The 12,163-nt window shown below is 44.4% G+C and overlaps 2 protein-coding genes across 2 annotated transcripts in view; both read right to left on the minus strand.

Annotated features, from left to right (window-relative positions):
* Positions 1-95: 95 nt before the first annotated feature.
* Positions 96-2,534, minus strand: CSUI_001346 (uncharacterized protein; the record flags this gene model as incomplete). The annotated part of the gene is made up of 4 exons (XM_068061552.1): positions 2,120-2,534; positions 920-1,085; positions 466-550; positions 96-188 (listed from the first exon to the last, which is right to left on the minus strand). The coding sequence occupies exons 1-4, from the start codon at positions 2,166-2,168 to the stop codon at positions 96-98; spliced, it is 393 nt and encodes a 130-aa protein (XP_067926470.1). The 5' UTR covers positions 2,169-2,534.
* Positions 2,535-3,434: 900 nt separating this feature from the next.
* The window catches only part of CSUI_001347 (uncharacterized protein), a 12,393-nt gene continuing 3,664 nt past the window's right edge, over positions 3,435-12,163 (minus strand). Inside the window, exons 3-11 of the mRNA XM_068061553.1 lie at positions 11,483-11,958; positions 10,870-10,927; positions 10,105-10,160; positions 9,130-9,462; positions 8,434-8,605; positions 6,989-7,537; positions 5,694-5,743; positions 4,861-4,932; positions 3,435-4,396 (exon numbers count right to left, since the gene is read on the minus strand). Coding sequence (XP_067926471.1) covers positions 4,271-4,396; positions 4,861-4,932; positions 5,694-5,743; positions 6,989-7,537; positions 8,434-8,605; positions 9,130-9,462; positions 10,105-10,160; positions 10,870-10,927; positions 11,483-11,958 — 1,892 coding nt within the window. The 3' untranslated portion in view covers positions 3,435-4,270. The remainder of the gene's footprint in view (positions 4,397-4,860; positions 4,933-5,693; positions 5,744-6,988; positions 7,538-8,433; positions 8,606-9,129; positions 9,463-10,104; positions 10,161-10,869; positions 10,928-11,482; positions 11,959-12,163) is intronic.

Genomic DNA, 12,163 nt, shown 5'->3' on the forward strand with positions numbered 1-12,163 from the left:
GGGGCGGGTGAACAAGAAAGAGAGAACAAGGAAGGAGGGGGGTGAACAAGAAAGAAGAAAGAAGAGAGAATAACAAGGAAAATGGATAGATTTGATTAGACACGTTGAATCTCATGACAGAAGCGATGACTATGCTCCTGCTCGTTCTGCTTTCTACAGAGAAGCCGCTGGAAGAAAGGCTGGAGATTCTAAAAATGCAGAGAGAGAAAGATGACGACAAGAGAGTTAAAATGTCTGAGGAGGGAGGACTCCATTTTACATACCTATTCTGACCTTACACTCATGACAAAGATAGACAGATAGGTAGCTGATATGAAGTATGTATCCACACATATCTGTAGACCTCCTATATGGTGACACCTAGAGAAAAGTCAACTTATGGACGTGAAAAGAGAATATATTGGGACAGACGGCTGGAAAGATGACGAACAGATGACGGGAAGAGTAGTGGCATGATGGACATACTTCATTAAGATCGTCATTCTCGAAGACAGCAGCGACGAAGAAATGGCGAGAATCCGGAGCCTTGACCTCGGGCATACCTACAAATCTAGATAGATGATGAAAGAAACACAGAATAGAACAAGAGAATCGATTGAGCCAATACTCCCGTCTGCTATTCTTTAGAGACAGAGAAAGAACTTGCACACATCAAGTACGGGAGAAGAGGGATAATAGCAGAGGGATAGAGAGAGAGAGTCTTCCAAAGACTACAGTGAGTGAGTGACCTGCCTTGATATAGCTTGGTTCCTGTACAAGCCTCACTCCAGTACAGTCTGTCCATAAAAGAACACATGTGCATATATATATCTATTATATCTATGCTGTAAGAAGATCTCCTTGTATATGTACAGACGGCGTGAAGACACAGAGGGATCCCTGAATTCACATGGTTCACGGGGCAAAGAAGAAAACATACGTTAAGCTTGAGATTTTGACGATAACTTTGGTAGGTGGTGTATCAGAGGCCAAAGGATCAGTTCCACTCCCCCCTGGTCGAGCAGCACTCGCCGCGGAAGAACCTGCGCCTCCTCCTTGTTTGATCCATTTGGAATCTTTCTTCGCAGAGTCATCTGTCTTTCTCGCTGTAGAAGAAAGCTAGCACAGTCGATGAGAACACGGTAAGAATGGAGATGCCCTATGTAGTGGACCACCGAGAAAGAAATACATCTAGGCAGTACGGATGAACGATGGTAGAAGAAGGAGAAATGTATGGAGGAGGTAGATGAAGATAATGATGGAAAGGATATGCTTGAGAAGAAAGAGAATAAGAGGGTCATGAAGCGAAGAAAGGGAAGATATGTCTACATGTTCGTGATGTATGGTATATCACTGCAACCCAGAGAGGGAGAGAGAAAAGCCACTGTAAGATATGCTAATGGGAGATGTACAGAGTAGACAGAAATAAAGCGAGAAAGAACATCAACTGTCACTCTCTCAGCGTAAGACAGGATGAGGAAAAAAAGAGAAGGGGGATATCCTATCGAAGATACGAATACACTAGCCATATAAGCACAATCGCTTTTCCCCTTCTTTCTCCTTTCCTTTCCGACGATAGAAGGGCCGTGTCATTCATACACGCTTGCAAAGAGAAAGATAGCGACTGTGGTCACGAGAGGAAAGCTTTGACTAGGTACATCATTCACTGCTCTATCCGTCGTGGTCGACACGCGACCATGAAGAGAGCAGTCGCTCCTTGATTCAAAACACAGAGAGAAGGAGAGTTTGTAGTAAACTAAATGCTAAGAATGGGAGCTAGAAAATGTCTTGATATCGTGAGGACATCCGCCAAAGAAAGCTCGGCCAATCGACTTTCTTTGGCATGACTGGAGAAAAGAACGAAATACAACAGACTGCCTTTCTTGCAGGTGTCGCTGTCATCTTTCTAGCTAAGCCTCAGTGTGTTGTCAGAAAGAATCATCTCTAACTCTTTTTTCCAATGAATTCCTTCACCTCAGACCAATGTGCGGTAGAACACTTGAGTTTGCTAGCTTTCTCCACGCAGAAGCAATGCAGAAAAACAAGAGATTCTTCCGCTCACTAGACACGCCGGACTCCTCGATCTCTTGTGCTTTTTGGCTTCTGGTGAACGAAATGAAAAAGCAGACCCTCGACCTACCTGCAGAAATGCCAGCGAACTGACCGCCGTATGTTGGATTGTACGACATCTTTTCAGGTGACGAGGATGACGGAGAATGAAGAACGGAAAAGACCGCTGCACGCGCTTCTTAAAAGAAGCAGCTCTTCAAGCAGACCCAACGAGAAGAGGCTCGAAGCGGATCTAAGTTTGTACCGGTAAGATTAACTAAGATGAACACGGGGACAGAAAACAGCTCATAAAGCCAAGGGAGACGCCAGAAATCCTACAATGGTGAGAGGAAAGAACGAAACAAGGATGCAGGAGAAAGAGCATCATAGAGACGTTTAGCAAGCCAGGGCGAAAAGAAGATGATGAGGTGGAGGGTGGCGTGAGTGAGTTCACGAGTGGTGAGGTGACGGTGATAGCCACTGTCCGCTGAGGATGGTGACCGCCATTCAAAAGGAAAGATTCTTTTTCTTTATAACGCTATCTCGCTAAGGATGAGCAAAGGTAAGTACCTTGATTAAGGGTGAAGATGAGTGGAATAGAGGCATGAGAACGTCAAAAGGGGCATAGAACGGCGGCCGCGTGTCACCATGGTTTGTGAAGATCGGGCAACAGACACCGCCTCTATAGCAGTGAAGTCTTTGTCAGACTTCACTGCTATAGAGGTGTCCAGATGAACACTCTCTACGGTGTGTTTGACGATGTGAGGAATCGTGACAGTTTTTGCTGTTTTCTTCTTTCACCAGATGCTTCTTGTGAAACACTCTAGTAATCGCTCTGCGTTGGGCGTGTGTGTCGTGGCATGGACGGTCTCGCACGCGCAGTTCCTCTCTTCATTCTCTCTAGTAGTAGGAGTAACAGACCTTACCTCCTCTTTCTTTCGTTCTTGGGGCCTTTTTCTCCCCTCAGCCTGGAAGAAACCTTCGCGGTTTTCCCAGCTACAGAGAAGAAAGAGTAAGAAAAGCACTGAGCGATTGCGACTATGGCCCGCAGGAGCAGATCGTTTGAGCAATCCAGCCTTAAGCAAGATATTCGTTTTCTTCTCTATGAGTATGCCCAGCAGTCTATCGAGTAAAAATTGAAAGTTCGTAACTGAAAACTCGTACTCTACTCACCGGCGCAGACAACACCCCGGCTTCTACGTGTACGAGAGAAAAAGATCCTTCGTCGACGTCTCCGTGTGTGTTCCTTCGGAAACAGATTACTTACAGCAGTTGTAAATACAGCATCTTCGTTTAGAGACTGCTGAAGGGACTGACTGATGAAAATGTCCGGTAAAAAGCCTCCCAGCTGTTCAGGAGAACAAGCCATCCAACTATCGTGATGAAATCACCATAGTCTCACCAAGTACTGTGCATGTAGCCGGGAGGAGAGAGAGCGAAGCGAAAGGCACGCGCGGAGGAGAAGCACAAGTTATCGCATACGAAGTATATCAAATACCTTCTCTGTGTACACGATACGAAGGGTGGAAGGCCTCTTCTTCAGACAGATAAGATCAGCATTTCGGTGTAAGGTAGTCAGCCATCCATACCTCGAAGTTCGTGAACCTCTAGAAACACCCGCTCGCTGTCGATCCGTGACAACGAGTGATTCCTCGGAAAAAGATTTATCACAAGAATGGTCTCCACCCCCAAGGCACATCATCTTCATAAAAAAGATAACCATGCCTTTCCGAGCACGGCATATCTCTTAACGTACGGATCTCTTGATGTGTCCTTTAGATGGATTCATGAAATCTCCAGGCATGACGTGCACTTGAATATAGATAGAAACAGTGTTGTTTCAATGTTTTCTCCACCATCCCTTCATCTGGAGTAACGACACACCCTCAGATTGTGAAGAAAAGCCGTCTTTTCCCTTTCCTAACGCGACTCTCACTCAGCAAGCAACTAACTACAAGGTCACTCTGTCAGTCACCATCCAATGTCTACATATTGGCGTCTCTCTCTTTTATACATACACCAAGTGAAACAATCCCCTTGTCTCCACACCCCAAGTCAAACAGTTTTCTTCTCCTTCGTTGTTACAGAGAGGCCCAGCCGTCTGTCTCGCGGTGTATGCAACTCTGTCGCTATGTCTCCCCTCACCAGGGCCATCAAGTAGCACTACGCCCGTGAATAATTCGAGACATAGACATCTTCGATCTCGAAGATGTCAAGCTTTCCTTCCTTATGCTCTGGCTAGCTATCGAGTCGGATCTGTCCATGACCACTCCTCGGGTCCTGTCTGCCAGCGTGCCTTGTTGGGAGGTGCCCATGGAGGTTTCCAGTAGGGTCCTAGCCAGTGCCATTTCCCGCTCTTTCCTCTCATCTTCACACACACACACACAAGGCGCGAAACGCATGCGGCACATCCTCAGTCAGGAGTCATATGCATCTTCAAGCTGAAGCACTCTGAGAAACTTCACCATACAAAACACCGGGCATGATGAATCGCCAGCTCTCTTCAAGGTCCGCTGTGCATGCCTCGCAAGAATGTCACCTACGAATATGCATGCATGTATGTATATGTATCTATACATATATATATGTGTTGGTACCTGAGTATGTATAGAAATTATATATAAGCTAGCATTTGAATATATAGTTTGTGAGAAATAGAGCTCATCGGACAAGGGGTCGGAGACCCAGGGATGCCTGGCTGAGCTGCCGGACGACCCAGTAGAGCTTGAACCATACATATAACATCCCTACTGCACACATTTCTTTTTCTCACCCCTTTCTCTCTGTATATACACGAGTATATACAGATACAAATATGTACGGATTGCTTACCATGATGGGTTTCCCTCCAACAACAGCTTTAGTTCTAGGGAAGATGACAGGAACGAAAGTGTCGGTGCCGAGCTGAAGAGAGAGAGAAGCAAAAGGAAGCCTACTATCTTCAAGAGCAACACTCTTTGGCTCCTGTACTCTTTCTCTTTTCCTATTAGAATACAATTCGAACGTATATCAGGACAATACAAGCCAGACCGTGAACATGACGAATCGCATCGGCTTTCATACAACGCCGCCTGTCTCCGGTATATATGTATCTATGTCCGTGTGTGCTTACATCACCAACAGACTTCACGTCTCCCATGGAGGCTGATCTACGACTGTGCATAGGAACAGAGTGAGCCGCTTCTCAAGTGCATGTCTTGCTAAATAAGAAATACCCGCTAACTTACATGTGAATGTACGTAATCTACGATAAGCCACCATGGCTGACGTTTCGCTCCCTCCTTTCTTTATCGGGAGTGACAAATGATCTGTTGGATGAGATATACGGTCATAAACTTTACACTGGTGAAGTGGATGCTCCTGATAAGAAGACTAGGCAACAAGAATGAAGAGCTCGACACTAAGAGCTCTTTCTACATACTTGAAGAAAGAAGTGAATCTTGATCTGCTCTTCTACACGGACACAAGAAGACATCCAGGAAGTCACTCGGCTTGTATACGGAGAATTCCTTTCCCCTGCCAATCTTCTCCACTTATAGACAAAGAAGAGGTACAACAGAGTCATAATTGTTTTCTTCTCTACATCCCCAGATAGAGACGAAGTCTTTCACTGTGGAGACTGTCATCGCGCATCTCCTTCGTGAAAAGACGTGAGAAAGACTTACCAAAATCTCAAGCTCGGCTCGACTCTGCTGCACCACTGGATGCTTTGCTCCTGATGGTTTCGCATGTCAGACAGATGAAAGAAAAGTGGGGAGATCTATCAAGTCTCTCAAAGGGGACACTCTATGACCGAGGAGAAAAGAATGAGTGAGGAGACCAACTAGGAAATGCGACAAGACAAATTAATTCTTCATGTGTGTGTCTACTTCTGCCGACAAGCGGGAGTTGAGCTAGGCTTCCCCATCCGAGTAGACATCTCTGTGATGGAATGCCTGTCTACTCTTCTTGACTCTCTCCCATGAGACGTCTTACACAGGAGAATGTAAGAAACTCACAAGTAGGGAAAGACAAGAGCAGAGGGATGATTTGCTTATTACATATGATGGAGAGATAATAACGCAACATTCTACTGCTGCAATCTTCTCTTAGGATCCAGTCATCACGTACCGACGCTTTCTCTATCATACACCACAGGCGGCCAAAAAAGGTGCATGTATGGAGAGAAGTCTTAAGATGAACAGAAGGAATCGACGCAAAGCTTGTCAAGTTTTGAACGGAGCCTCCAGAAAAGACCTTCAACTTAAGCGGGTAGACATGCAGTGAGTGTAGGTAGTAGGTATCTTCCGGTTGAGGGGTTTCTTCACACGAGGATGACTTTAACGTATCTGCGTTTGTAATAGTGCACTGTATGACTACAGTATACATGGTATAGAGGTCATCCTATATATCTCGCACTTGATCAGTGGTATCTCGTGACAAGAGAGGCCTACGCGAGAGAGAGATAGAGCGAGGCGAAAGAAATACAGACATTTAGGACGCAGACTATCTTTACGTAGATCTAGAGATATAGAGGTGTATACAGAGATACCTCTCTCCAAATACATATACATTGGATAATCACATACATCACACCCTTCTTGCCCTGGGAGAAGGAAAGATGTAATATATCTACCTATCTAAATGCATGTGTAGATACAGGACGTTGCATACATATAAGAGAATACGACGAGATATAGGTAGATACGCACTGCTTGATTGATGTAGAGAGATAGCTCGATATAGACGCAGGTGTAGAACTAAGCACAGACCGATTCAAATCTATACAGAGATCAATAGAGAGGCATATAAATGTAGATCCCCTGAGAAATGTGCAAATACATGCAGAGAGAGAGAGCGAGAGAGACGAATGCAGATGATCGAGAGACAAGTGTAGATCTCCATACAGGATTTCCATTGTATATTGTGACTCGTTTATCGACACGCCATCTTGTCAACGAAGTAGTCTCATCTTTCTTACCTAAGGCCATATACATAACCGTAAGAAGAGTTCGAGCTGGCCACCCCGCTCTAAGACACGCCATCTGATCAAAGAGATCTCCGTCGCCGTCACTCCTCCTACTACTACTACTATTCTGCCTACTATTGTTCCTACAGTTTCCACCTATCCCCCCTCCACGTATGATCTTCCCAGCGAAAGGCGAGGACGAGGCATCTTCAACTTGGACAGGAACAGAGCCGTAGACGGGAGATTCATCGCCTCTCCAGCCGCCAGGAAGTCGGCTTGGACGGCCCTTTAAAACCTCCTCGAAATCTCCTTGACTTTCCAGACGATAAGATCGAATGGCATACGTAAGAGCTGCTTTATACTGAAGAGAGGGGGGAGACGTAGAAGGGTCTTCCTGATCGCCATGAAAGAGCCGCGATGCTTTGATACGATAGAGACGGCTCAGAGTACGAAGAGGACAAGAAAGGAAGGAAGAAGAAGAAGCAGGCTCTTCTTCTGCTTCTTCATTCAGAGAAGAATGAGAAGAAAAGAAGAAGATCGAAGGACGATAACGAGCGTGGTCTGGAAGAATTCGGAAAAGACAGGTGCGAAGAAAAGGGGAAGGAAGTATGGATATATGAGAAAGAGATGAAAGCATGAAGGATGATGTGCGTACGTAGAAAGGAATGAACTTTTTAGGCCCAGGAGATGTGAGTAAGGTAAGGGTGCGGGAAGAGAAGAATAGAACTCTACAGAGAGACATGCATGATAGCTCATACTTTTATCGTTCTTTCCTATGCCTCCACATAGCACGACAGATTTCTCGATGGAAAGACACGCAAAGAAGAAAGGAAGAAAGAAGACCACAATGGAGGCATACAGAAAGATTATATAGAGTCGTAAGGTAGAGAAGAAGATATACACACTTTTCACAGACTTCCCTCCATGCGAACAAGAGGTCATATTTTCTCTTCTCTCCCTGAAGAGCTTCTCGGGCGGCTCGAGATGACCTGCGTTTACATTGTCTCCTACAGAGAAAGACTTCCATTCCTCACTGTTGTATTGTTTCTTAGGAGACGACCGTCATGGAAAACTCCGCTTTACAACTTCCCCTGTACATACACATCACCTGCCTTCACTCTCCGTCTCGTCTCTGGTCAGCTCTCATACCTCCCCGAAGATGACCTCACCTCGATGTATACGTATATGCACTTATACCTATATGCATCTATCTATCTATATATATATCTATATAAGACATCATATATGTATGCGTGATGATATGCCTATCTATCTATCTATATGTATACTCTTTAGGGGCAGCAGCATGTAAGATGGTGCGTAGTGAATGTGCCTGTCTATTGTCTGGGCATCACTATAGATACATATATACATATATATATATGTATATATGATAGATGAATACTTATATGCACACACCTATAATCGAAGTCTTTATAGTGCATGCGTTGACCTACCTCGTTCATTTTTCGTGGAGACATGAGAAAAGTGGACGGCTTCATCTAAAGGTCTTGCAGGCTCTTCGAGTGTCAAGGCAGCTTGAAGTTGGGGAGAGATTCTTTGGAGAAGTTTTATCTTCTCTTCGATGTCTACGGCCTTCTCAAATCCCTCTAACAGATCGTCCACCTCCTAAACAAAGAAGAAACACCACACACACACAACGCTCATCTACAGGACATATACATATATTCTGCATGCATACATACACCGGCGTAGGAATAGATAAATGAATGTATAGAGAGATGTATTCAAGGTAGACAGATAGACAGATATAGGCACGTCTAGGGGTAGTAGACGTGTACGGGTATACGCATATGACTCTCTTTGTCTGTAGTTTACACGATTTGCGGAGCTGTAGAAGACCATCTGCAGCAGCCTGACGAGCGTCCATTAAATTTGCGATAGAGAGAAAAGAGAGAGCCTATCAATCCAAAGTTGTACCCAGAGGTGCCCCTATTCCCCCCCTCCTTACAGGGAATATGTGTGTGAATTCTCCTTCTATCTTTAATCTATTTTCAATCTACCTTTGATCTCTATTTCTCTTTCTATGTATCTACGGTCGTTATCTTTCTCTTGATCTCCTTCTCATACCTCGATGGATGGTGTTCTTCTCCTTGTCTCTTGCGCAGTGGAATCTCTCGAAAATGTCTTACTTGGTCAGAAATGCCTGGAGAATCGAAAAGAGCGACGGTCGCTTTCGCAACTAACTTCCCGTACACAGGGTCCGTTTCTAGTTCATTCATAAACCCTCGAGGTTCATACATCTCACTGAATGCTCGACGAGAAGAAGAAGAAGAAGGAGATGGATAGAAAGGCGACGGAGAAACAGGTGTTTCTGGGAATGAAGAGAAAGAGGAAGAAGAAGAAGAAGTTGATGGAGATGAGGAGGTTTTCTCTTCTCCATTGTGAGAAGTAGAAGAAGAGCTTTTGCCAGATGGGGAGGGCGAGAGATGAATGGAACTCCCGACTATCTCTTCTAGGACATTCTGTACGCACATCAAAAGAATAGATGGAGCATAAGAAAGCGTCGTGATCGAAATACACGTGTATACATGTATGTATGTATCAAGACATACAGCTATACCTATACATACATACATGCATAAGGATCTATCCCTGTGTATATGCGGGTATGTATTTATGAGGGCATGCCTCGATTGAGAGACTCGTCCCAAGAGTGCTTGCATATACACCCGGGGAAGATATAGAGAGAAGAAGAGGAAAGTGCAGAATTATCACACGTTTCCCTTATGAGGAAAAGAATGTGCCACTGGGAGAGAAAGATACTTCGTCATCATAACAAAGGAGAAGAAGAAGAAGGACAGAGAAAAGACATGTTTTCTGTCACTCTGAAATAAAGAACCCACGCCAAACAACTGATGTATCTATCTCTCTTGACTCTGTCTACCTCTCATCTATCTATCTATCTTTAATCTGTCTATCTATCTGTCTATCTTTAATCTATCTTTCATTTATCTATCTATCATACACTTACGCACGCTATGGGAGGCTGCACTCGACATCTCTTGACTGGTGTGTCGATACAAAGAGAAGAAGAAGAAGAACCCGGACTGACGAATAGAGAGAAAGGGAGAAAGAGAGAATAGCTCCATTCTTCTTCAACTTACTATAAGGGACTGGCGATCAATGCTCTTATCCCTGTCCTTGTAGAGGAGAAGATACACTGCAGAAAGTCATAGAAAAGAAAAGAAAAAAAGAAAGAAGATTCAGTCGCTTTCTAATAAGAAAAAGTAACGGATGGATCAAAACGAAAGAATACCACTAGGGGACAGAAACAAGTCAGTGAGGCGCACAGACACGTGTATATACAGCCAGCATGTCTAGAGGGAAGATTCTGGAAGACGAGAGAAGTAGAACTTACTCAAAGCGAAGGAATCTTTTGAGAGAATTCTTGATCGCTGAGACTTCCGCGGCAAAAGAGAAGAGAAAAAAAATTCGACAGAAGAAGTTAAGCTCAAAAGAAAGAAAGACGATAGGGTGTCATTGGTCGGAGAAGAACGAAAAGGGTAGATGAAACGTCCATTGAGAAGCACGCTTGCATCTACAAATCGTACACTCCCCCGACTCTGACTACACAGACATATGTATACATACATCTACGTAGAGATGTATGTATATGCACATCTATAGTGAAAATGGTTCTCTCTGGAGAGGCGTCGCGAGAGGAAAGAGATGAAACAACTTCCTTGTTTGAAAGAAGAGAAGAAGGTTGACTCTCTCCAGATCTGTCCTTTCTCTTCTCTATACATCTCCATAGGGGAGAGAACGAAGAAGGAAAAAACGCCAAGATCATGACTTTGTCAGGAAGCACCTAAAGAAAAGGAAAGAGAGAAGTCTTATCTATGACTTCTGATAGAGAGAATCTTTCTTACATTTCGAAAAGACAGTATGACCCTTCGTCAAGAAATGGTCGCCGTCTCTTCTCTCCATCTACACAAAAAGAAGAGAGAAAGAACGAGCAAGAGCCCAAACGCTCGGGCTACAGGAGAGGATTTCTACGGAGAGATGCGAATGCTGTAAGGAACGTTGTCCTTCCTTAAAGAAAGACAGAGAGAGAGATCAGAAAGGTCGATATCTAAACAGATACGAAATCTATCCTGTAGATACTGAAGAGAAGCCTTCTGAATCGTTCTTACAGCTGCACGGGACCTTCCCTCTACTCCTGGTTCATGTAAGAAAGCACCAGGTGTATATACACCCGAGAGAGAAACATGCCAATACGCCGTCATCTCCTTTTTTTGTTCCTCCCGCGGGAGATTATTAGCGATCATAATGTCTTCTTCCCGTCTGTCTTGACGTTCGCAAAACGTTCATTCAGAGAGATTCGCTCCTCTCACTCTCTCGAAAGAAGACAGAAGGAAAGAAGTCCGTCTATTTTTGATCTATTTCCAGAGACACAGGCAATCGCATGCAAGAAGAAGCGATTTCGAGACTCTTGGATGAAAGACGACGACCCTAAAATGAAGAAGGGATTCTCTTTCTTACTTTCTCTAGAAGTCTCTCAACTTCGGCAATCTCCTTGTTCCTCATAGAAATTCTTGACTGTCCTAGCCATGTAGAAGATGAGAATTTCTCCCCTCTCGTCGTCTTATATTCGGTCCAGGCATCAATCATAGCTGCAGGTGTCGATTCTCTTGAGAAACTTAGGAAATTCTCTCCTCGTACGCGCTTCTTTCCTTCCATACCTTCTCCTGCCTCCGTCCTCTTCTTCATCTTCTCTCCCTCCTTCAGACCACCGCTAGTTCTCTCTTTTGCTTCTTGAATCGATTCCTGCGATAGAGCTAGCTCTCGAGACACCTTTACTGCATGCACCACTGCTTCAGGCTTGATAGGCGCAGAGAACAAGATCTGACGAGGGCGAGAAGAGATAGAAGAAGAAGACGAAGAAGAGAGAAGTAAAGCTTCTCTGAAATACTTGAGAAGATGCGCATCACAGAAGGTCGTTGAAGTGGGAGAAAGAACTGCAGAGGAAGCGGGAAAGAAAAGACAAGAAGAAAGAAGAGAAGAAAAAGAGAGAAGAAATGAAGAGATTTAACTAAGGTGTCCCTCAAGAAGAGGGGGAAAAGAGAAGGAGATTTACCTACAGTCACACTTGTGTGGGGAGTCAAAGGAAGAATGCTTATTATCTTCAGTTCTTTCCAGATTCCTTCTCCTTCTTTTTCTCCT

The sequence above is a fragment of the Cystoisospora suis genome (assembly GCF_002600585.1).
Source record: "Cystoisospora suis strain Wien I chromosome Unknown contig_537, whole genome shotgun sequence".
NCBI lineage: Eukaryota > Apicomplexa > Conoidasida > Eucoccidiorida > Sarcocystidae > Cystoisospora > Cystoisospora suis.